Below are 24,989 nucleotides of genomic sequence, written 5' to 3' on the forward strand. Positions count from 1 at the left end.
GCGCCTCAGGTGCCTGGCCTCAATCCAATCAAAAACCTGTGGGCAGTCGATAAGCAAAGTATGTGAACGATCTTGCAAGGATCTGCATAGTGGAATGGTCCAAAATCCTTTTTATTTTTTGTGTATTGCCATTAATGTGCCAATAATTCTGGAGCTCTCTGCATGTATACGTGTGTGTGCGCGTGGGTACAGACGTAGCAGTATAAGGAAGTATAAGGATTATTAGCCATGACGTGTATTTATTTTACAACAGTGAGGTTCTTTAGACTTGTGGGAAATGACTCGGGGTGATGGCAGTGTGATTTTGGCAGTGCAGTAGTATATAGCTTGGATGGAGAGAGGAAGGCTGGGATCTAAGCTGCCACAAACATCCTCAGGCTCCATCTCTCTGAAAAACAGGCAAATGCGTTTGTGCATTGTGGGAGTCTTCCACTTGGGCAAGCTCCCTAAGTAACGTGCTGACGCATTTTTAGAGGAGGGATTATGAGCCTTTGATTCCTTCATGGAGCCAGTGTTGGTGATTGGTGCAGGCTGGGGTTTAATAATTGAATTACTGGACAGGCACTGTTCATTGGGCTTCCATTACATATTTGCTTTGGATTCAAATACTTTTCTGTGCTCTGCTGATCTTGCCTGATGCATTTGAGCCTGCCAGTGGGGTTTGGGCTTTTTGAGAGTAAAACTTACTTGAATACTAAACAAATACATAATTGACACAGCTCTGGTATATGCATGGTCCAGTTGAATTTGACTGTCTGAGATTTGAGTCTCCCCAGAGCAAAGCCTTACCATCTCTTAGCCCCTCATTTTCCCTGGTTGGCAATGCTTGAAATTGAAAGTGCTTAATGTCCCTATTAAGAGCACCCAGGACCACAGATGTGATAAAATTGTTACTGTGCAGAGGAAGGTGTCTTCCACCTGTTGGCAGCCATCTTGGGCCGAGAGCTCACATTGCGGATTTCGTCTAAATTCTGATTCGGCCACCAAGCTTATTTTGGTCGGGGTGTACCGCACTTTGTCTCGCATTTAACTTCCCCGTCACCAAAGAAGCCCGCTCATCCGTGCTGCGCTCGATCATGAAGCAGGTTCTCTCACCTGCTAGTGGAGCGTAAAGGCCCGATGACAGAAGCCATTGTATTTCTGCCAAGGTGGCTGAAGCCAACAGGAGCCAGGATCATTCGCCTGCGCACCGCTAAACCTCAGGAAAGCAATCTCAGCGCCTTGTCTGCAACAAGCGATGGCCCCAATCTACCACCTGCTCACGCGACGCTCCCCGGCTCTCAACCCACACACCTTCCCTCTCAGCCACCACGGGAAAACCAACAGGTTCCTACTAAAGCCTTTAAATGCCTGTAATTTGTCAGCAGTAATTGCCAAGCAGTTGGAAGGTGACAAAGCCTTCGACGTACAGCTTCCCCCCGTCCATATATCCTGTCTGGTTTGTTTTTGCGACCTTACAGGCTGCGGCAAGTTAAGAAAGGTAGCGCCGCTGGTTTTTCTACAGCTGGCATCTGCACCTGCTTCCGAACGGCCCTCCGTTGTACAGGGATTGATGCTTTTCATTAAGCGCATGTCTACAACACATGGGGACCATACGCTATGGAAATATTTTGGGACCACAACTAGCAAACCGTCTAAACAGCCACATCGGTAATGAATTCTCTCGGATGGCAACAGTCTTAATCAGGCTTTCACAAGATGGTATCATGTCCTAATGAAGCCTCAGATCTGTCAATCGTTGCACAACAGGATTCTAGAAAGAATGGAGTGGGTAAAAACTTAAAATGCAGACCATTCCTGCACAGTCACCAACCCTCACAAGCTTCTCTGATGACTTTTCCCCGCAAACCAGTGAGACGTGACATTTTAATGCGGCTCCCTGAGGATTTCATGTTTACATATTGATTCGGCATTGTATGAGGCCTGAGACAGCCGCATTAAATAGTGGCTTCTCACTGGATCATGAGGAAGCTATTGCACTGAACAATGTCTCCCAGACACTCACCTGTACAGACTGTCAGCCTTCATTGATCTGGGTATTCATCCTGGGGCGGTCCTGCTGCACGGCCCGGCTGGCAGGCTTTAATCATGCTATGGAGGCAGAGGGAGGGGGAGATTGAGCCAGATCAACAGTCATCCTCAGGGCTCATCAGTAACCTGGGCAGGGTATCTGGGGCGGGGGGAGGGGGGTGGGGTGTGAGTGGGTGAAACGAAAAAGCACCGACAGCTACGGTTGAAAATACATACATTCCAATTCCAATTCCACCTTATCTGAAGACAGCCGGAATCATTTCCTTTGACTTTCCAAATGAAAAGGGAATGCTCCTTCCATCTCGGTGACCCATGTTTTTCTGTCACCGTGGGAACGCAGGTCATTTTAAAGTGAAGCGTGTCACTAGTCAATGAATTAATTTGGCTTCAGAATTAAGGAAACCTTAATTGCTGGAATTTGGGAAGTTGTGTTGGTTTATCAGGCGGGGCATATATACAGAACTGCTTTAAGGATCCTTATATAATTGTTTAGGTGTCTCTGTGTCTCTGGGGAACAGGTTCGACACACCGCGAGTGTGATTCCGATGACGAGAGCGGGAAGTAATTTCCATGTCCCACAGGCACATTAGCGGTAATGTGCAATATTTGTCAGACTGGGACTGCAGAAGCTTTACTTAACAGCCTGTTAAATGGGATGCAGACTCTGCCTATCTCTCCATTATCATTATTATCAGTGCGAGGCTCGGTTTCCAGCACTTCGGTGTGAGCGGCAGTGGGAAACACAACAGGGTTTTAAATCATTCATTGTCTGAGTCTTGTTTTACAAGGTTTCGACATCCACCCTAACCCAGAATTTAGCGCGGCGTCCAATCACCTATCCTTTCTTCGCGTTAAGAAATGAACCCCAGAGAAGATATTATTTATTGCATATATTCCATACAAGCAGTCTTTACAAATACGTACAGCCTTATGGTATGGAATACAAGTACATGATTGCTTTTTCTTCCTTTCATTGTAACATGATATCAGCATGTTTTTGCAGTTCCAGAAATACATTTCAGAATTTTGTGTCAGAGAAATATAACAATACAATGTAATTTACTGTGCTGTGGAGATAAGTACTGTGCTATGGAGATAGTGTAACCTTCCAGTATGTTCAAATTAATTTCTTCATCATAACCACAAAATGCAAAGTTTACTCTGAGCCAAAGCAGGTGTCAGGTAGGCTATAGATTTGGTAACTGCTTTGGCCAGTGTACGCAGGGCACAATGAGAGCCAAGAACACCCCAGAACATGAATGTAGACCAGTGATAACAGGGGATCCACCTTCATCAATATTGAAGGTGAAAAAGGTTTCTGTCTACTGGCATGGATTAGTAAAGAGCTTCTGTGTTGTATCCAAGTCAGAGAGTGTATCTATACTTTCTCTGTTTAAATTTGTACTGCATAGGCATTTGCATGTGAATTTAACGGAGCACATAGATGCCAATGCCTATATTCATAAAGGACATAGCTCAGATCATGTACTTCAGCACAAGTTGGAGCATTAGTCATGAAAGCATATCAAAACTGCTCAAACACAGCATCTAACGTACACAAAATGTTAATAGAATTGTATTGCTGTTTTCTGAATGTTTTCCTACCACTGATAGTGTTTTTGAATGATAGCCTGAATGGCCTATCAAAGGGATTTTCTTTTGTTTATTTGTTTCATATCTAATTTGACTTTGTGTCTGGGTGAAAAATGAAGAAATGCAAGACGGCATCAGAATATGCTCGCGTCATTTACCAGAATGAAACAAACTGAAAATGAAACACAATCAGTTCCACGAGAATAATCAAAATGTGGTTTTCACCTATTGCAAGGGGACCAGCTTTGCCTCTTTTCCAGAGAGAAAAAAAGCCCCCCCTGTCAAAAGCATTACCGCAGCGATCACAAGCTGTGAATGAGGTAGGTGGGGTGGGGGGTGGGGGTTTAAAGTGCTCTGTTGAAGGATAGCTGACAGGGAAATAAGCTTCATTTTCTTTACCTTTCGCTCAGTTCCTGTCAAGACTCTGTCACCGTTCATAAAAACCACTCAGTGGTGTCAAGAATCTGTAAGCAGTTCCCTTCCCCGCACTCACATGAATAAAGATTATCAGGTGGAGAAAAGCACGTCATAAGTAATGTTTAATTGCATGCTTGGCATCTTACATACCAACATGCATGGGATGTGACCCATGTATATCAGCACACTGCTTGCTATGAATCATTTTGTCCTGAGCTCTTTGTCAGCCATTTTCCACTGCATCAGAAATGGCATCACTTATTCACTGCGTCCATTTTGAATAGGACTTTATCGATTCAGGGAAAGTTCAGAAACTCTTAGATCGATGCATGCAGTTTTCTTTTCCTCGTTTGATAACCTTGGAGTTGGCCCTTTCCTTCATTGTTTTTCACCAGATGCCCTGGCCTACGGTGACTCACAGTGCATTAAATAATGTATATATATATTGGGGGAAAAACAATGGGTAATTGTTCTACAAGTATGCTAGTGAACTTGGCTGTCTTACAGCACTGAAAGGTGCTTAGGTTCTCTCTGTTGAGGAGGGCTCAACTCACACCTCCACCACATGATTGTGCTGTTAGGTGTGTTTGAATGGTCAATGCTGTGAATTGGGGAGGCGCCATCCTGCAGTATACAGGAAGTATAATCTTAAAGTGGCAAATGCCCCTCTATGGGATTTTATTGATTGTTGTGCGGTGACAAGGTCTTCTTCGCCCTCAGAGGAGATTACAGAAAAGGACACAAAGTGTGTTTGTTATAACTTTCGCCCCAGAATTAATTCTGAAGTATGTGTAAGAAGTGTGTCTCTCTCTATGGCTGAGACTTCAGAGTAGGTGAGCAAGGAAATCTCCATGGAAACCATGGCCAAAAGGAACCTGAAGATGGCAACTTGGAGTACTTTGTCAGCAGCTTCCTATCTAGAGGCTATGAGTAAGATTTACCAAATGATTGTGACCGCTTCTTGAATGCAAACATAGTTACTACAAGGTCACAATATCTACTTAAGATTCACTAATGTCTCAATGGGTCAAAATCTGAAGATGGCAACTTGGAGTCCTTTTTCAGCAGTGTTCACCCAAGAGACTCTGCAAAAGATTGCTTTTTGGACTCAAAGGTAGTTGCTACAAGGTCACAATATCTGCTTTTGATTTATTATAATCTCAAGAGGTCAAAATCACTCTTAGCATGAGATCTGCGAGGATTGTGCCATTCTGTTGTGCCTGTTGATACGTAATAAATATGTTCCTCCATATGTATACCAGAGATTAATATGCAGAAACATGGTGGAGATTGAGTAAATTGGGTATTCTATTAAATGTATTTAAAGCGTTCCCTAATTGCGACTTGCATCTTTGTGGATTTTAAAAACTCCTGAGAGCAGGCAGTCATTTGCTGATTGCTGATATTGCCAAGCTCAGGAGCCATCGATTCTGGCCCTCAAATCCAAATCCAGCCCTGGTTTTCTTCCAGGTAATTAACTGAACAATTAGTGCTACTGATTGGTCAGACCGTCTTCACACCTGACTCCCAGGTAAAGGGAGAGTGGAAAACCAGCAGTTCTCAGTCCTCAAGGATCGTGATTTGATTACCCCTGGCCTAGCTTATGTACTATAAAAACTTGGTTAGCAGTCATCAGAGCCAGGAGAAGGGAGAGGACAAAAGCAAGAAATTTCTAGAATTACCTTCGCTTTGTTAACTGAACAGTAAATAGTGAAGCGACACAGCCAGATTGCACAGCCAAACAATAATCTTACTACTGGGGGATGTAAAAGTGGAACTCAGGCACGGACCCAAAAATCGAATTCCCTGCCAGTGTGAAGTTGCTATGGTGAAGTTGCTCTCAACAGTTCTTTCCTTCCAAATCTTTTCAAAGCCTGCAATTGAATGAATTCCACAATCTACATTTTATACTACACTGTCTGAAGTGCCCAATGTTTTGTCTCACTACACTGTCTGAAGGTTTTGTCATTATTATTTTTGTAATGTTTTGTAATGTTTTGTAATGTTTAACATTTTATATTTTAATATTGAATATTTATTTATTTATTTATTTATTTATTATATTATATATATTTTTAAAGACGCAGGACTTAGTTCACCAATCTGTTGAGAGCCAACAGTTAGTATAAAACTGCAGTCCTGTATTTGAACAATTTTGATTTTGTGGTCATAGAGTATAATAGGAATTGTGAATACAGTTTTACCATCAGATGTTTTCAGTTAAAAAAAAATCAACAGGGCGCATATTTCGTTTTCGTTTTCCATGGAAGGCAATTGGTTATGATTTGAAACTCCCCAGTACATACAAGTCTCACTGAAAAGATGCGTTGCAAAAACAAACTTCCAGGGGCCTGTATCACAAATAATTAGTTAGCTGGGTGAGTAACTGCACTAGTGTAACTAAGGTTTTTCCTGTTCATCTTCCAGAGTTTCAGGTCCAGTTATGCAGCTCACTCAGTAGCTAACTCTGTTTTGTGATACACTTCCTGATTCTACTGTCCTATTTCATCTTCTGGGCAGGGAGCTCATGCCTAAATGCAAAAGACTCCTCTTCAGAAGTCTTGAGATGTCTGATAAAAATAACATTGACAATGAATTGATGCATTGGTGCTTATGTTACAGAACTGTGCAATGCTTCCTTCCAGGCAGGCTAGAGTCCACTGGAGTTAGCAGCAGTGGCTAGCATTGGTTCATTCAATCAACACCAATGTTTTCTTAGCTCTTTGCTATCACAACTATCATACCGTAGTGTGCAACGGTGCTACAAAGTTACCAACAGCTAGCCAGAATCATCTTGGGGGTTGAAAATCGGGACATTTTTTGTGTGTAATTATTTTTGTTTGAGATGTCAAATTCTTCTCCTTTCTGTTGCCATTGGATTCCTTTACTATTATATACACTGGGATGCTGTACCTTATTAACAATTACCACTTTTTTCTTGGAAGTGTAAGCATGTCATACTGTTTTGCATTCTTTTTTGTGAGTATTGTCCTCCAACAAATCACAAAATTGAGGCCTTTTATTTTGTAATTAGCACAAGCCTTGCTAAATCTCAGGTAATTAGTACAAGTCTTAGTAAATCGGCTGTTAATGTGTCGGTATGTGTGACAGCAAGAGAGCAGCAATTTAGCAAGTGTTTCTGCCCTGTAACCATTTCCTTACTAAAATATAGAGAGACAGATTTCCTATCTCTTGGCAGATACTCCTGGTGGGGTATCCACTGTTGGAGTAATTTTCACAGAACAGGAAGAGTCTTGCACACAGTTGCCCACAGCACTTCCTAACTAGGAAAAGAAAGCTTTTAAAAAGGGTGCATGGCAGAGTCTGTAGGAAAGCACTGTCAAGCCATATATGAGTCCCCCCAGAGGGTCAATTCTGAACTGTGATACCTCTTCTGTCTGTTACCCTCTTTGCTTTCTACCTGTCTGAATAAAGAAAACATACAAAAGGAGGGTGGACTGTCTCCTTCTGCCCTCATTAAAATCTATCCGTGCATATTGGTTGATCTAAATGGCTGGTCTTCAAATAGTATTTGTTAGTATTGCAATCTCCCTCATCAGTCAACCTTGCTTCAGTCAACCTTCAATCGACCTTGATAAAGGTGTTCCTAAAATGTTGGCAGAGGTTCATAATTATAATTCTGAATACCGTTGTAATGATCTAGGCCTGCTCCCTGTGCTCTGGTTCAAAGAGTTCTTGGTATCTAACTAGTGGTTAGCACTGTCCAGAGTGTGTCCTCTCTGTACTACCTCATATCTCCCCTTGTGTCTTCCTGCAGTCCATTGACCCTGGCCAACAGTTCACCTGGGAGAACTCCAACATGGAGGTCAACAAACCAAAGAACCGATACGCAAACGTCATCGCCTACGACCATTCAAGGGTCATCCTCGCATCAGTAGACGGTGAGCGCCCACCCCCGTAAGGGGGTCAGGAGGATGCCATCTGCACCAACTTCTCACACAGCACCAGTAGACTTAGTGGTTAGCCTGGCACACCTATTCACGGTATGGCTGTTGGTTTATAAGCAGCTGCGGTTCAGACACAAAGGCATCTCTGACACTCCTGTTGCCATCCACTGTTCTATAACGGTGTGCCCCGCAGGTGTGCCGGGAAGCGACTACATCAACGCCAACTACATCGACGGATACCGCAAGCAGAACGCCTATATTGCCACGCAGGGCCCTCTACCGGAGACGCTGAGTGACTTCTGGCGCTTGGTTTGGGAGCAGCGTACCAACACCATTGTCATGATGACCCGGTTGGAGGAGAAGTCCAGGGTGAGTGCCGATCCCGAAAGAGCCACATTGTGAGAAGCGGCGTCTCGAACGGACCTCTTTTCCTTTTGCGGCAGTTTTCCCTATTTGTTTTTTCATTCGCCGTTGGGGGTCTGCTTCATTTTAAGCCAGTCATTTATGGAAATAATTGGAACTCGGCCCATTAATTATCTCAGTATAATCAGAGCATGTACATTCTGTCAAGGGGAGTTAGTCACTCGGCATCAGGCAGAACAATTTCTGTACTGACGTTAAATGTCATTTGTGACTACAGAGGGGCAACTGTTTGGCACGGGAAATATGTTTAGACTGGAAAAGGGTATCTGCAGACACCAAGATTTTCACGATAAGCATAAGGTCAGACCACAGATAGCAAAGCGCATGATGCAAGGTGTTCACACAAAATAAATATCTTTATTGACACAATGTCTTCTGGCAGGCGGCAGCAGGATCGCACACCCACACGGTTCGGAGGTTGCTAATGAGGCCTCTTTAGAGAGGAGGTGGTGGGGGGGTGGAGAAGGTTCTGGAACAGTGGAGTCGGAGTACAGCCCTGGCCTGTTTGTCCGTTAGGCCGGGTCATAGCACCTTTGACATCATTAATAACCACAGAGGAGCCATCAGGCTGCAGCACGTGTCAATCAGGAGGTAGATTGATATTTATTCCTTATTCCTGGCAAGACGGCGCAGTGCGTTTTCCAACATGGAATTAACCAGGGTAGGGAAGCCTGACTCCTGTGCCGCAGCGGATAAATCCACCTCTCGGCATCCAGGCCCTGGGAGTTTCCATGTTTCAGGCACTTATTATCGCGGTCCTATTAGGTCAGCGTGCAGTTCCACCTCCTATTCCTTTAATTGCCTGAGCGAAACCTTCAACTTGTGCACAGCCCCACCCCTCTCCTTTCTGCACAGTCAGGGGAAAAGACCAGGGCCCAATCAGCACTCAGTAACCTCTGACCCCTGCTGGCCCACTCTGTGGAGTGGACCAGGTCAGCCAAGCTGCCCACATTCCCACCACCGTCATTCCACCCGTCACGGTCTGAGCAGCAGAAGAAACATTTCCACGGAGAGTAAACAGGAAACGCCACAGCGGCCACCGAGAGAAAGGAGCGACTGTCGGCCGCCCTTTGGTGATGCCACCTGTCCCCTCTGTTCCACTACATGCCAAGACTGAAGGGCCTTGACTAACAACGTTACTCACGCCCACAAACTCAGCAGCCTTCACTGTTAGCAGTAAATCATTCAACAGTCTTGGTGCTTGAATTTTCTTTGTTGCGCCGGCAGTCCTCTCATGTTTCTGCTATTGTGAATAGTCTACTATTACCTTACTGCTCTAAAATATATCTGTGGAATGACAATGCCTTCCGAGAAGTCAAAAATAAGCATTTGTAGTTCTAAACATTCTTCACTTTGGAAATGGCAATATACGGTACAAAATGATAGGCATTTTCTCAGGATGGTATCCCCAGGCAAAGAGAGCAACGGTCTGGTTTTAGTGCAGGTTTTCCGCCTGCTTTGCGCTCCTATTACTGAGGCTGATGGGAGTCTTTGTGCAGTGGAATTATGGGTCCGTAATTCCACCATGACCACGCGCACGGGCCCTTATCCCGCCCCCCTCCCTCCCCTCCGAAAACCAATCAGACGCGAGAGGATAAAGAGGAAGCCGGCAGGGGCGCAGACGTGCCCTCAGCTCTGGGGGGGCGGAGGCCTCATAGCGTGATGCCCCCCATCTGCCGGGGTTCTGCCCGGAAGCCCCCCCAGCCTGCCCTCGGCTCTAGCAATCTGCCCGCTCTTCCCCTGCCCCCCTCCAGGGTAGGGAGAGGGCGCAGTGGTGCATGAGCCTCTCAAGCTGTCCACCACCTGTCCCAACTCCAGTAAAAGACAACCCCCGTCCACCCGACCCCCCCCCCCCACGGCTCCACTTCCAATTGCTGTCTCTCCCCAAAGCTGGAAGAAAGCAGGAAGCAGTGACACACCTCTGCTTTAACCACCTCAACCCATGCCATTGGTTACCTCCTGGCAGAATGTTAGAATGGGCAAGGAACTGGACTCCCACGTTTTTTTTCGTCTTTAATTATGCGTGATCTCCAAACTTCAGTGAAATGCTCCGGCGGAGAAAAAACATAACCAACATTGAATAGATACAAGTTAACTTACCTATTAGTTTTGAAAAGCACATTGCTTACATTTTTTGCTCTTTATCCTTGCAGTCATGTTTTTATCTACCACATGGAAACAGCATGGCCCTGTTGCTGTCATATCCCCTGGAAGCATTTCACTTTGGCTCAGAAAATTGTGCTACCGCATCAGTTATGATTTAATTAAAAATCTAACTCCGCATGATGGAGATAGTTGTTACTGCGCTTACAAAAATTATATTGGCCAGCTATGGACACTCTGCCTGTGATGATGTTGCTGATGAAGTGATGATTATAATGACGCTGGTGGTGATAATATTGCGCCTGCTTTTTACACTGTTTTTTTAGCCCAAATTCCTCAGCAGCTTTAGTTGCCAGAGAGATTGTGTTATCCATGACACCTCTGTGTCCACTACAGATAAAATGTGACCAGTACTGGCCCAGCCGGGGTACGGAGACCTACGGCATGATCCAGGTGACCATGCTGGACACGGTCGAGCTGGCGACCTACAGCGTGCGCACGTTCGCCCTCTACAAGGTAGGCTTCCACCATCGTTAACATTCACCTTAAACATGCGTCTGCTTGTGTCAGCAGTCTCAATTTGCACGTGAAGCGTTGAGAAACTGCCCCGATATGCCGCAATGTCTGAGCAGTGGCTGACCTGAGAGTGAAAGCAGTGAGGGGGATCGGAGAACCCCACACACCCGTTCATCACGCCTTTGGTTGTTCCTCGCCTCCAGTTCAGTCTACACTGTTCAACTGTTTGTGACCAAACCAGGTCATAGTGCATATGAGAGTCCCTTTGCCCACCTGCATGGCAAGCTCATTAAGTCTTTGAAGAATAGATTTCTTGGAATGTAACTCAAGTGCTTTCAGTTAAGAGTAGTGATCATGACATCAGCAATAGAATGTTCAGTTAAGACCTTAAAAGGTGGGGGAAGTTGTGGTGAAGGTAAATGGAGAGGTTGGGTCTGAGGTAGCTTCTCCCGCTGCAACAGAACGGATCCAGCGAGAAGAGAGAGGTGCGGCAGTTCCAGTTCATGGCCTGGCCCGACCACGGAGTGCCTGAATACCCCACCCCCATCCTGGCCTTTCTTCGCAGAGTCAAGGCCTGCAACCCACCTGATGCTGGGCCCATGGTGGTGCACTGCAGGTAGAGAAATTTGCTTACCCACGTGCTTCTGCGATGTCAGTGACTGAAGGCTATGCGGAGTACCGTCTACCTAAACTTATACTGCAGTTCAATGCATGCATGTATGAGTAGTAACTCTTACTATTCACTGTGAGCTGTTTTGTAGTAACATGAGTGTGGCTGTTTATTGCTAACCCATTATGGACTAAGGTGCCCTATAGAAAACCTATAAAAAGGCCTAGGAATCACAATGCTTATGTGTCTTGAAAAACGGTGGCGTCGCACCCGTCGGTTAAGGGAAATGTAACACGCAGGTCACATCTGTCTGTTAAGGGACATGTAACGTGCAGGTCACATCTGTCTGTTAAGGGACATGTAACGTGCAGGTCGCTTCCGTCTGTTAATGGAGACGTAACGTGCAGGTCACATCTGTCTGTTAAGGGACATGTAACGTGCAGGTCACATCTGTCTGTTAAGGGACATGTAACGTGCAGGTCGCATCCGTCTGTTAATGGAGACGTAACGTGCAGGTCATATCTGTCTGTTAAGGGACATGTAACGTGCAGGTCGCATTCGCCTGTTAATGGAGATGTAACGTGCAGGTCGCATCCGCCCATAAGGGGTTAATGCAGCGTGGTTATTTATAAATGCTTGAATGGCATTAACCTTGAGTAACCACATGTATGTGTGTGTGTGTGTGTGTGTGTGTGTGTGTGTGTGTGTGCGTGTGTGTGTACTCAGTGCGGGCGTGGGCCGAACAGGCTGCTTCATTGTCATCGAGGCCATGCTGGAGCGCATGAAACACGAGAAGTCGGTGGACATCTACGGCCACGTGACGTGCATGCGCGCCCAGCGCAACTACATGGTGCAGACGGAGGACCAGTACATCTTCATCCACGAGGCCTTGCTAGAGGCTGCCACCTGTGGCAACACCGAGGTCCCCGCCCGCAACCTTTACGCCCACATCCAGAAGCTCACCCAGGTCCCTTCGGGAGAGACCGTCACGTCCATGGAGCTGGAGTTCAAGGTAACAGCTGCTCCGGCATGGGCGAACGTGGACATCGAGGGGTTTTACTGGGGTTCCTTGTGCCCTTGTTTGTCTTGTTTGCACCGCTGCAAGCTCAGGTAATTAATAATGGAGATAACAATCTAGATCATTTGTACGCCCTGTATAAACAACCCACAGGGTGAGGTGTAAAGCCTTTAACCTCTGCCTTAATCGTTACCCCCCTCAACTTTAACCTTCCCGACACCGTTTACTGTTTGTTTAGCTATTGATTCTCCATAATTCTCCTGGACATCCTCTACCCTTAAACCGATTGAGTTCGCTTTTATCGCAAACAGACCAATTGTTTGCGATAAAAAGGTTGCCAAAAGCTGAGAAATGCTCACAGGCAGGACATACCGGCAAAAACTGTCAAAGCTGTGACGGATACTAATTTGGGCCTGAGCAGTGCTGACTACTTGCACAGAAGCTCTCCCGTTGAAAAATAGCTTTTGAAAAATAGGTTGCATAGGGAGGGGGTGGGGGGGGAGTTGCATCCGAGTTTTCTCACCGAAAGACCGAGCTCTCCCGCATCAACGACCGTTGAGATTGCAGGCTCATCGAAAGGACAGTCGGAGCGGGTGGAAAGAGGGAGAGGGAAGTGGCAGAGAGACTCGACAGTCTGACAGTCCTGCAGATGAACCCGTTGTTTGCGTAGGAACTGAATATTCCCTGGGAAAGGCCTTAGCCACACCACACTACTGCGCCCTAGCCGCTCCAGAGAAAATCTCCCACAGTCTTCCTCGGGAGCGCACAGCAGCTTGAATTATACAGATCAAACTTGTTCGGCAAGCGGGATAATTGTAAATCCGCAGCGGATATAATGAGGTTTTCGGTGTTGGGCCTCCGACAAATTTGTTTTGCCAGCAGTTCTGAAATTGACACTTGCTTGACTTACTGCAGAAATGTCGCATTACACAGCACACTCTGCAGGGCCTGTCTACCAAAACATGGAGGAAGGGGATGAGTTTTTTCATTTATTTGTTCTTTTTGGTGTGATTGTGTGCTATATTTCTGTGTACAGCTACCCCAAAATGTGTTAAATGTGTTTAAATCAGCGCATCAATTCTGCATCAGTAGTGTTCTTATTGTGTAGTACCAAAAGTAAAAATAACTTTCCATGTGGAAAGGGGTTTTGTTTGTTTCTGTACACGGGGCTCAACTTTCCTTGATGAGGCCCATAGTCCTGGGGCCTCAGTGCCCCATAACAGGATCATAACTCTTAAGCTTGTCTCTTGAAGACACTGCAAGATTACCAGAAGATGAGTGGCAGCTTAAAGGTACAATAGGTAATTTCAGACTTCTAACGGCCAAGAGAGCAACAAACACCTTCCAACCACAACACTGTTTAAATGCGCTGATGTTGAAACGCCAATTTTCAACCAATGAGCTTGAATTATTGTACAGTTATACAATGTTTTGGTACAGAGTGTCGGGCCGTCAACTGTATATTTTGAAACCCGAATTTTACGACTATAAACACAGGCATAGGGTGAGTCAACATGTCAGTGAGCCTTTTCCAATGATAGGACGGGATTGGTCTTGTAGCAATGTTTTAATGTTTAATCTTACCTATTGTACCTTTAAATCAGCTAAAGTAGTTACTGCAGTCGTCCCTTTCCTCTGACATGCACGGTGTTGGCGTGTAAGTGTTTCACGTTGCGAGCAATGCTTACTGTGTCTCTGCCTTTCTATCTTTCCTACCAAACAACACACCCAAACCCTACCAACAGAGACTAGCTAATTCCAAAGCGCATACCTCAAGATTCATCAGTGCCAACCTGCCCTGCAACAAGTTCAAGAACCGCCTGGTGAACATCATGCCCTTCGAGTCCACCCGTGTGTGTCTGCAGCCCATCCGAGGCGTGGAGGGCTCAGACTACATCAACGCCAGCTTCATAGACGGATACAGGTACGGTCAGCGGGGGGAGGGAAGAGCTTTCCATCCCAAACCGTCTTTTACTCTGGACCTGAAGTCATCAGATTAACCATCGATAGGGATGCCCCCGACAAACACAAAATGTTCTCACAATGTTACCGGAATGTTATGTCAGTGATATAACATTGCCACGACATGGCAGCAGTGTTTAGGGAATAGTACTATGTTAGCAGGGGCTTCGCTTCGTTAGTCTGGAAATTAATCATGCCCGTTTTCCTGGCTTCTCTTTTCCTGGTGTAGGTTTGTTATGACAAACTTAATTTGAATAATTGAATAATAATTGAAATGATTGGCTGTTATTATGGCTGGCCTGCAGCCGTCCCTTTGCCCTGAGCTTTAACCAAGCGTGGGAGCGCTAAACGATCCCGTCAGTCTTTCAGCCTACCTCCATACCTGTCAAACGGACTGTCGCAGCCCCGACGTTGCTCATTTCAGATCAGACCTGGGTCAAATAAGTAACTGTTTTGGACTCAAATATTTATCTACGCTTTACTGAGCTTGTACTAGTCTGGTGTATCGGAACCTATGAAATACTCAGTTGCACCAGGCAAGATCAATCGAGCACAGAAAAGTATTTGACCCCGGTCTGTTCCAGATTTATTGCTCGTTTTAATGCGGGTAAGAGCAGGTGTCCTTTTGCCGCAAAGTTGGGTGTAATAATGCGTGAATGAGAAATGTCACTTTTTTAACCGAAGCCTGCAGGGACAACCGCAGAGACTCTTCCCAATTACTGGCCCTTATCAAATTAAAGCTCAATGAATGCCACCCCCAGGACACCCTGTCTTTTATTAAAGTCTAAATCCCGTCATTACTGTAATCCCTAAAGTGGATATTTTAATGAAATTTTGTTTAAACTCGGTTTCCGTTTTTTTTTTTCTTCTTTTTTTGCGGCACTACATCTTTTGCGCTTCACTTTAATTCCGGTTGACTGGCTGGGCCCCCAAGCAAATTACCGCGGTTGACTGACTGTAATCGCTGTTGGTTAATTAAGGCGCTTTTACAGGTTATGCTTTAGAAATTTGAGTTTCAGGGAACCGTGCGACTGTTTATTGGGTACTAAATACTCGTGAGCGATTCGACAGTCAGGTGTGACTTGTACTGGGGCGTAGTGCGTTTTCGGCTGAGTGGGACAGCGTGTTCTCGAGGCCTGTTGGCAGCGAACCGTGAGGGAATGGCTTGACCGTCTGTCCAGACATCTTCCATTAAGTTTTATCCTACATCGTGGCTGCGGTTCTCTCTTAAAACCCGTCCCTCCTCAGTTACGGCTTGTCGCTCGCATTAAAAGCCGAAGAACTAAACGCTCGGTTGTCCCCCCCGGGTTGGGATCGAGCCCAAAAGCCGTGGAGTGCCCAGGCCTCCGCGTGAAGGCCGAGTGTCTTTACTTCAGGGAGAGAAAGTGAGGAGGGGAAAGTTGAGCTTCTCGCTCTGGCTTTCCTTTCCCTCTCCTAGACTTCCTCCCCCCTCACCCTCTTCTTGCTCCTCTGCAGTTCCCTTTGTGATGTGCAGTAACGGGGCCCGAGGCATGCTTTAATCTCCCAGTTGCACATTATTGCCTCCCCTACAGCACCTTCATTAGTTATTTACCTGCAGCTGTGTGCAAGGGAAGGGGGGCAGCATTCCCTGGTCGTCTTTAGCGAAGAGCTACACTGCCCTCTGGTGGTGGCTAGGAGAAACCGCCGGTCGCAAGTACCACTGTATCCTCAGTAAAGCGAGAGGGAGAGGAAATGTAACCTCTGCTAATATCTGGCAGGGTTACATCATCAAAGTGTACACGGTGCTAACGATTTCCCTGCGTCAGGCTCTTTTGAAGGCCTGGCTTAGCTGCGTGTCTGTGCCGGGGGGGCTCAAGACTTCTGGTTCTCACCATGCTGTTTCCTCCCTTTTCCCCAGACAACAGAAGGCCTACATCGCCACGCAGGGGCCTCTGGCGGAGACCACCGAGGACTTCTGGAGGATGTTGTGGGAGCACAACTCCACCATTGTGGTGATGCTGACCAAGCTGAGGGAGATGGGCAGGGTGAGCGTAACATTACATGATATTTATTCTGCAGACGCTTTTATCCACAGCGACTTACAATAAGTGCATACAAAAGGTCATGGCAGAACATGGGTTGTGTAAGGTACAATTAAGCTATAGCCGTAAACATCATATCTGCATATGGTAAATATAGGCTAAGTCAGTTGGTGAGGTATGTCAGACTAGATGCAAGGCATGATACAATACATATGGTGAATAAATGCAGCACCAAGATGGATACTAATTCCATGTAATAATTCTAGATGAAGACACAAGTACAAGAGAGGGGGGAAAAAACAGACACTCAACGCAAGTGTTACATGAGTGACACTAGATTAGAGTACTCCAACAGAGGAGTACGGAGCACCTCATCCAAAAGTATCAGTAGGCCAGACTTGGGGGTGTGGGGGGGGTGTGGTTTGTTTGGCACTGCAGCCGTCAATGTTAAAATCCTTTTCTTATCGCCGTGACTGTTGCCATGGAAACATAGCCACTGCTTGCTTTTTACGGGTTTCGGTAAATGGTGTTAGAGGCGGGCTAAACGTTCCTTCCCGCTTTACGCATCGCCATGTTCCCGTCGACACGACGCCGATGATAGCCGCTTAATCAGCGGCGCTAGGCTACTAACGAACCCGGGTCCGCGTTGGGTCGAGAGCGATAGTGACGTTGTGCCGTCCTTGTCTTCCTCACAGGAGAAATGCCATCAGTACTGGCCCGCCGAACGCTCCGCCCGGTACCAGTACTTCGTGGTGGACCCCATGGCGGAGTACAACATGCCCCAGTACATCCTGAGGGAGTTCAAGGTCACAGACGCCAGGGTAGGTACTCCACGACCCCCTCCATTTTCTCCTGGGGAACACAGTCTGGTCTGCCACTCTACTATCTAACCATTTTGTAGGTGGGTGTGTAAGGCTGATGGCAATACCGTTTGTTGAAGATCCAGAAAAACCCCCCGCACTGCATTTTTAATGGATATGTGGTCTTGTGTATGCTAACATGCCGGTTGTTTTATTGTTGTGCACTATTGTTGTTATTTTTGCTCTTTTTGTATGCTTTGGCCCTGTCTTGGCTAGGTCTCACTTGTAAAAGAGGTTTTAATCTCAATGTGACTTCCTAGTCAAATAAAGGTTTAATAATTGTGTAAACTTGCAAAGCTAGAATGTAATACCAGTTATTAATACCAATTACTTTCTAGCTTTGCATACTATTTTTTACCTAGCTCCTGGACTAATTACTTGTTTTAATTAAATGTGCTTGTCTCTATTATATTATATTAGCAAATCTTAATGTAAGAATGCACCGTGAATGTGTAGTTATACTGAGTGTCACGGGGTTGTAATGTCAGCGGTTATTTGAACGTTGAAATGATATTTATGTAAACCTGAATGTGTCAGATCTGTAGGGCACATTGAGCGCACAGTAACATATCTTGCATCGTCTGGAACAGAAGCTCCAGAGATCAAGCACCTCCCCAGGGAAGCAACAAACTTTCCCGCTCTAAAAATAGATTGCGGTCCTGAAAAGACTGGAAGCGTTGGAGAACAACCGACAGACATGCGCTCATGCCTGCATGTGTGTGAGTGTGTGCGTGTACGTACATGTGGGTGTGTGTGTGCACATACACATGTGTGTGTACGGATATTTATGTGTGTGTGTGTGTGTGTGTGCGCGCGCGTGTGTGTATGTATATCTGTGTGTGTGCACGCGTGTGTGTACACATATCTATGTGTGTGTGTGTGCGCGTGTGTGTACACATATCTATGTGTGTGTGTGTGTGCGCGTGTGTGTGTGTGTGTAATCGAGAGACAGAGAGAGATAGAGAGAGATAGAGAGAGAGAGACAGAGAGAGACTGAGACTGAGACTGAGAGAGAGAGAGAGAGAGAGAGAGAGAGATAGTGAGAGAGAGAGAGTCTTCAGTGCTTCCAGCAGCCTGAGATCCACAGTAGCACAGGATAGCCCACAATGGGGACATTCAACCTTAAGTTTCTTCACATCTCTCTTACTGTTCTGTTACTGACAGAACATTAAGAGACAAAACATGTTCACACTTTCACAAAAATAAAACTGGATAGTCCCCACTGAAATATTTTTACATTAAACTGAACGTGAAAATATTGATAATTCTTCTATTACAAATGTGTTATTGAACAAACTGTAAGCTGAAGGCTCTAAATTGTGTGACATTTTTGCATCTAGTTTGTGGAGACCTCAAACCTCTTCCTGTTGCCATGGGTTTCTGAATCTGTCAGGCATCTGTAAAGTCCCTGCCATTTTGCCTGATATTTAGAAAAATATTTAGCACAGTGACATTTTAGCTCTCCTTTGCTCCCAGTAACTGGGAATTTATATTCCTTCATACTTCATTCTTTTTTATAAGTGCTGAGAATTATAGCAGATCGCTGTAGGATACTATGACATTGCAGGCTCCAGTGGATTTATTTCTTTCTTAACACTGTGTTACTGTGTTAATACACTCACCAAGCACTTTATTAGGAACATTTTTACTTTATTACCCAAACTTATTCAAGCGATTATCTAATCAGCCAATTGTGTGGCAGTAGTGCAATGCATACAATCATGTTGATACAGTTCAGGAGCTTCAGGTAATGTGCAGATCAACCATCAGAATCTAAATGACTTTGACCGTGGAATGATAGTTGGTGGCAGACGGGGTATCTGAGAAACCTCCTGGGATTTTCACACACACTGGTTTCTAGAGTTTGCAAAGAATGGTGCAAAAACAAAAAACAATGACAGAAATACCTTGTCAATGTGAGACGTCAGAGGACAGTAGCCAGACTGGTCAAAGCTGACAGGAAGGTGACAGTAACGCAAATAAGCACACCTTACGACAGTGGTATGCAGAACACACAACATATCTCTGAAAACACAACGCATCATAACTCTAGGTGTATAGGCTACAGCAGTAGAAGTCTAAAAAATAAGTCTAATAAATACCTAATAAAGTGCTCACTGAGTGTATATTCTTTTTGATAGGTAGGCGTCTGTATTTTTTAATTCAATACATGTAATCTTTGACTTCTCATGTGGATTTGACACTAGCGCAGAGATGACATTGCATCATTAGAGTGATGATTAGACACAGGTAATGCGCCCATTTACCTGAATGTCAAGCCTGGACAAAGTAGCGATACACCCTGTTTACCCAGAGATCAGCGCTTTAATGTCAACATGAGGGTGTTTTCCTCTATGGCTGGGGCCCAAGCTGTATCTACTGCAAACCAAAGCAGGCCGCGTTGGTGCGGCACGATCGTATTTAGATTACATGTGCACCAGGCACGGCTGTGTCTGATTTTAATGACAGACAAGGGCATTCCATTATCCATCAGTGGCAGAAGAAATGGATGAATATGTTTTTGTGTGCTTATGTTTATATTTTCATTTTCGTTCACGCGAGTGAAAGCGGAAGCTACGAAACGAAGGGCAGTGATTGGAGCACGACCACCATAGATTTCACAGAATTGGTTGGTTACTTCCATATGGTAGTTATCCAGCGGTAGTTATCTAGTAAGCTAATATGCTATCTCCAGTTCCTGCTTTATTTTCCAAAGCATAATTCACCATTAATACTTCACAACTAAAATATTGACACAGAAAAGAGAGGGAGGGGTTTGATTGAGTTTGTCTAAGATGGCAGAGAGTGTGTTTACACACTTTGTATGTACTTTTGGTTGATTTTACCTTTATCGTGTTGTGTAGCTCATAACAGAATACAAGAGCAACCTAAATTATTCTATGAAGAGGAGCAATTTAGCATGTTAGCTGTGCGACCCTAAGTGATGTGACAAAAGGCCTATCACTGACATTTCTTGACCTATCTCTCATTGGTTATACAGGACGGTCAATCCAGGACCATTCGCCAGTTCCAGTTCACTGACTGGCCCGAGCAAGGTGTGCCAAAAACGGGGGAGGGATTCATCGATTTCATCGGGCAAGTGCACAAAACCAAGGAGCAGTTTGGACAGGATGGACCAATCACTGTGCACTGCAGGTAAGCGCCACAGACGAATGCTTGACACGTACCGTAGGAGTATACTCTCAGAAATTTTAGATGGATCTGTGAGAAGAGGTGCGTATCTGTTTTTTGTTTTTTTAATCAGTGGAATGCTTGGCTTATTTCTGTTTAATGTTCACTTTTTTTGCTTCAGTGGTAATCGCAAGGAGAATCTATGTATTGTATAATAAGTGAGCTTAGAAAATTGCTGATGCTGCAGTACTTGTGGTTTGATTTCCTGCTCGGTTGATCGGTCAGTCCGTTAGTCTGAAGTTCACTTCTCTGAGGTTCTGCCATTATTGAAATCGTCACCACCTTCACTGCGTTAGAAGTGTGCATTGCTTGATATTCCGGCCTGTTAAATGTAGTGTTGCGCAACAAGCTCATTACCTGCATGAGGTGCATTTGGGATCATCCTAAGTGTCTGTATTTTTTGCCTCGTCATCCACCTGGTTAATGATCTTATCAGCTCAGACATTAGCAGCTAGGGACTGTATGTGTGTGTGTGTGTGTGTATATGTCTGTGTGCATGCGTGTGTGCGCATGTGTGTGTGTGTACGTGCATGTGTATGTGTATGCGTGCGTGTGCGTCTGTGTGTGTGCGTGTGTGTATGTGTGCGCTTGTGTGTGTGTGTCTGTGTGCATGTGTTTGTGTGTGCGCGCGCGCGTGTGTGTATGTGTTCACTTGCGTGTGTGTGTGTGTGTCTGTCTGTGTATGTGCGTGTGTGCACGTGTGTGTGTGTGTGCGTGTGTGTGTGTGTCTGTGTGCGTATGTGTGTGTGCGTCTGTCTGTGTGTGTGTGTGTGTCTCTGTGCGTATGTGTGTGTGTGCGTGTGTGCGAGTCTGTCTGTGTGTGTGCGTGTGTGTATGTGTGCACGTGTGTGTGTGTGCGTGTGTGTGTCTGTGTGCGTGTGTGTGTGTGCGCGTGTGTGTCTGTGTGCGCGTGTGTGTGTCTGTGTGTGCGTGTGTGTGTGTCTGTGTGCGTGTCTGTGTGTGTGTGCGTGCGTGTGTGTCTGTGTGCGTGTGTGTGTGCGGGTGTGTGTGTGCGTGTGTGTATGTGTGTGTGTGTGCGCATGTGTGTGTGCGTGTGTGTGTGCGTGTCTGTGTGCGTGTCTGTGTGTGTATGTGTGTGTGTGCGTGTGTGTGTGTGTGTGTGTCTGTGTGTGTATGTGCGTGCGTGTGTGTGTCTGTGTGCGTGTGCGTGGTGTGTGCGTGGTGTGTGTGTGTGTGTGTGTGCGTGTGTGCGTGTGTGTGTGTATACGTATCACCCAATATGTAATAAGAACACCCCCCCTCTCCTGCAGTGCGGGCGTGGGCAGGACTGGCGTCTTCATCACCCTCAGCATCGTGCTGGAGCGCATGAGGTACGAGGGCGTGGTGGATCTCTTCCAGACTGTCAAGACGCTGCGCACCCAGCGGCCAGCCATGGTGCAGACAGAGGTAAGGAACCAGTAAACCAGTTCTCAGGCCACGTCTTCTATTCCTAATTTCCCATAGTAGGGGGGGAATGCACCTTCATGGAAGACACATTTCCATTTTCTTTCTCGCTCCACGATAAACCCACCTCTTTCTTTCTTTACAAGTCGGGCGGCATTAGCTGAGTGTGTGGGAGTGTGTGTGTCTGTGTGTGTGTGTGTGTAAATGTGTGTGCGTGTGTGTGCACGTATGTGTGCGCGTGTGTGTGCGCGTGTGTGTGTGTGTGTGTGAATGAGAGGCATGAATTGTAAAGCGCTTTGGATAAATAAGAGAGCCATATCAATGCGGCCCTTTTACCGTTCAAGTGTCCTCTCCATGTGCCCTTTCCTCAGGACCAGTATCAGCTGTGCTACAGAGCCGCCCTGGAGTACCTCGGGAGCTTCGATCACTATGCAACGTAACCACTTCCGGGCAGCTGGGACCTCTTCTCTTCTCACCCGCCCGATCCTGTACAAAGAGCTGCCCGAGGAGGAGGCGAGGCACGGAGCACGAGCAGAGATTCGGCTGGCCAACCCTCCACGAAAAGCGGTCCGCCCGGACCGGCACAATGAAACGGCTTTTAAACCCTCCCCAGAAAAACCACAGCCTTCGACAGCATTCTGGCCACCGCCCTGCGGCCTGCCACATCCCTCCCCCGTCATACTTACGCAACTGGTAGCACATAATAATTGGGCTTTTTTTTAAAATAATCATTATCACCGACATTATTATTATTATTATTATTATTATTATTATTATTATTACTATTATAGCCATTGTTATTATGACATACTGTAATTTTGATTATTATTATTTTTTATAATCATTTACACTGGTTATATTCTTTTCTAAGTCTTAAAGGCCAAGTGGGTCTGTGTTCCTATTGCCGGTACTATTTTTTAATTTAATTTTTTCAAACTTTTTGTAGGTTATTTTAGCACAAAGGACATGTATTTTTAGCATGTCCTTATATACTAATACTGGAGAGCCACTATTCTCTGAGCTGCTGTTGATTTTATTTTTTACCATGATTATATAATTCAAATCTTTCTCCTTTTCTTGTGCATAATTGGTCTTTTCCAGGGGAACAGGGGACAAACTTTTATAAGCCTTTTCACTTCCTGGTACTTTCTAGAAAGATTCATTATCAAAGAAAAAAAGATTTAAAAAGCATATCCCAGAGTTAGTGGTATCATATTAATCCGTTAAGTACAAAAACTGAATTTAACCAATGAAAAAAAAAAAAATCAGCCATGTACAGATTCTAGCTTTGCTCTCGATAGCTGTTAACTGTGATTTCAAGGAACACCCGTTGCTTAAAGACCTTTACAAGCAGCGGAAAGAGGGCAGGGATTGGGGACCAGGGACATGGCCATCCAACTCCTGCGACTGTTGGTCAATACCCCCCCCCCCCTTATTCCTGCCACCTGTCATGCCCAAGAGTTGGGAAAAATGACAGGAACCAGAAGGAGAAGCAGAGAGACTGCTCCTTCTTCAAAAGTGGAAGCCCATGGGGGCATATATACAATGACATACTCCAGCAAGCAAGACGCCTCTTTCTTGGACTGGCCTGCTATTATCTTCATTTTTTATAAATAATATATACAGCACAGTTCTTGTATATATTGTTTATAAATTCATACAGTTCTTGCTCTCCTGCAAAAGCATGAACTATAATTATTCCACCTGCAAATATTGCAGGATTAAAAAAATGTTTTGCAAACCAACAAACAGGATCATGGCAAGGACGTCGTCCTTGAATCTGTAATGGTACAATGTTATAACTACTGAATTACCACATCGCCCTCACTGGACGGTCTCCTTCGAGCACTTAGGTGAAGCAGCACAAAATGGATGGTGGAGGATTTCTACATTTAATCAGCGTTTCCTTCTTGAATGGGTAGAGTTTTTGCGGAGCAAGGCAAATTTGGATCCGAGGAGCCGGAGACGTCGGCGAAAGCGTTCGTTTTTACCTTGTGTATGCATAGTGCTGTAGGGGTTCAATCTGTTGTATACACAGTCTGTTTTCTATTTGTTAATAAAAAATGAAGAAAAAAAACGTCGCAAAAACCTTGATGTTAATAAAGTTGAATAATTGGGTTTTATACAACTCAATTGTCATGTTTCTATCCCTGTGGGGAGCTGGGCGTACACCTGCGTGAGTGCATGCTTAATGACCGATGAGGTCAGGGTGACGGACGGCTAAGGCTCCGCCCCTCTGTCCAGCTGCATGGCTATTCTCGTCCCCTCCTCGGGGAAGGGCCGTAGGGGAGCACTCAAGCTACTTTCCTGCCCTCAGTGACGACTGGAAGTGGCAGCCACTGCCTCCGAGACTGCAAACAGCAGGTCCGCCCCTGGGTTCAGCTCGGCCAACCACAGATGATGCGTCCATACCTCTTTGCAGGCAGTTATTCTCTGTGTTTTGATTAAATCTAACTGTAGCTACGTTATGATAGCCAGTTTGCTATTCTGTTGATATTAGCTTATAAAAGCCGCTGCCTTCCCATTGTCACTGAGGGGAGGAAAGTGCCTTGGGCTTGTCGAGCTTGGATCTGTGGTGCTTGATTTGTGCCAAAAATCACAAAGTATGAGAGGCAGAGGGTGGCTACTCACATATCGCTTTATGCCAATGATACAGCGACCGATGAGCCGGCAGTGGTGAATGAGAGACTACTGACACTCATAGGCTGGCAACTCACTCACCTGGACTAGCGACCCATCTGCCTGGACTAGCAACCACTCTCTTCAACCGCGGCCTCTCATACGTCAGATATTTGACACGAATGAAGCGCCATGGATCAGCCACCGCCATTATTACACTGTGATGTACACTCTGTGAGCACTTTATTAGGCATTTATTACTTATTCTTTCGACTTATTGGTCTTCTGCTCTGTAGCCTATCAACTTAGAGGTTTGACGCGTTCAGAGAT

General features: G+C 45.6%; 1 protein-coding gene across 4 annotated transcripts in view; it reads left to right on the forward strand.

Moving 5' to 3' along the window:
- ptprfa (protein tyrosine phosphatase receptor type Fa) overlaps window positions 1-24,168 on the forward strand; it is a 168,649-nt gene extending 144,481 nt beyond the window's left edge. For all 4 annotated transcript variants that reach the window (XM_061240147.1, XM_061240148.1, XM_061240149.1 and 1 more), the window contains 11 exons: window positions 7,820-7,943; window positions 8,143-8,318; window positions 10,872-10,991; window positions 11,453-11,607; window positions 12,328-12,613; window positions 14,365-14,543; window positions 16,461-16,587; window positions 17,280-17,405; window positions 20,446-20,600; window positions 21,908-22,043; window positions 22,412-24,168. In XM_061240147.1, coding sequence (XP_061096131.1) covers window positions 7,820-7,943; window positions 8,143-8,318; window positions 10,872-10,991; window positions 11,453-11,607; window positions 12,328-12,613; window positions 14,365-14,543; window positions 16,461-16,587; window positions 17,280-17,405; window positions 20,446-20,600; window positions 21,908-22,043; window positions 22,412-22,480 — 1,653 coding nt within the window. In that variant the 3' untranslated portion in view covers window positions 22,481-24,168. The remainder of the gene's footprint in view (window positions 1-7,819; window positions 7,944-8,142; window positions 8,319-10,871; window positions 10,992-11,452; window positions 11,608-12,327; window positions 12,614-14,364; window positions 14,544-16,460; window positions 16,588-17,279; window positions 17,406-20,445; window positions 20,601-21,907; window positions 22,044-22,411) is intronic.
- The last annotated feature ends 821 nt before the right edge of the window (window positions 24,169-24,989 follow it).

Source organism: Conger conger, chromosome 4 (genome assembly GCF_963514075.1).
Source record: "Conger conger chromosome 4, fConCon1.1, whole genome shotgun sequence".
Lineage (NCBI taxonomy): Eukaryota > Metazoa > Chordata > Actinopteri > Anguilliformes > Congridae > Conger > Conger conger.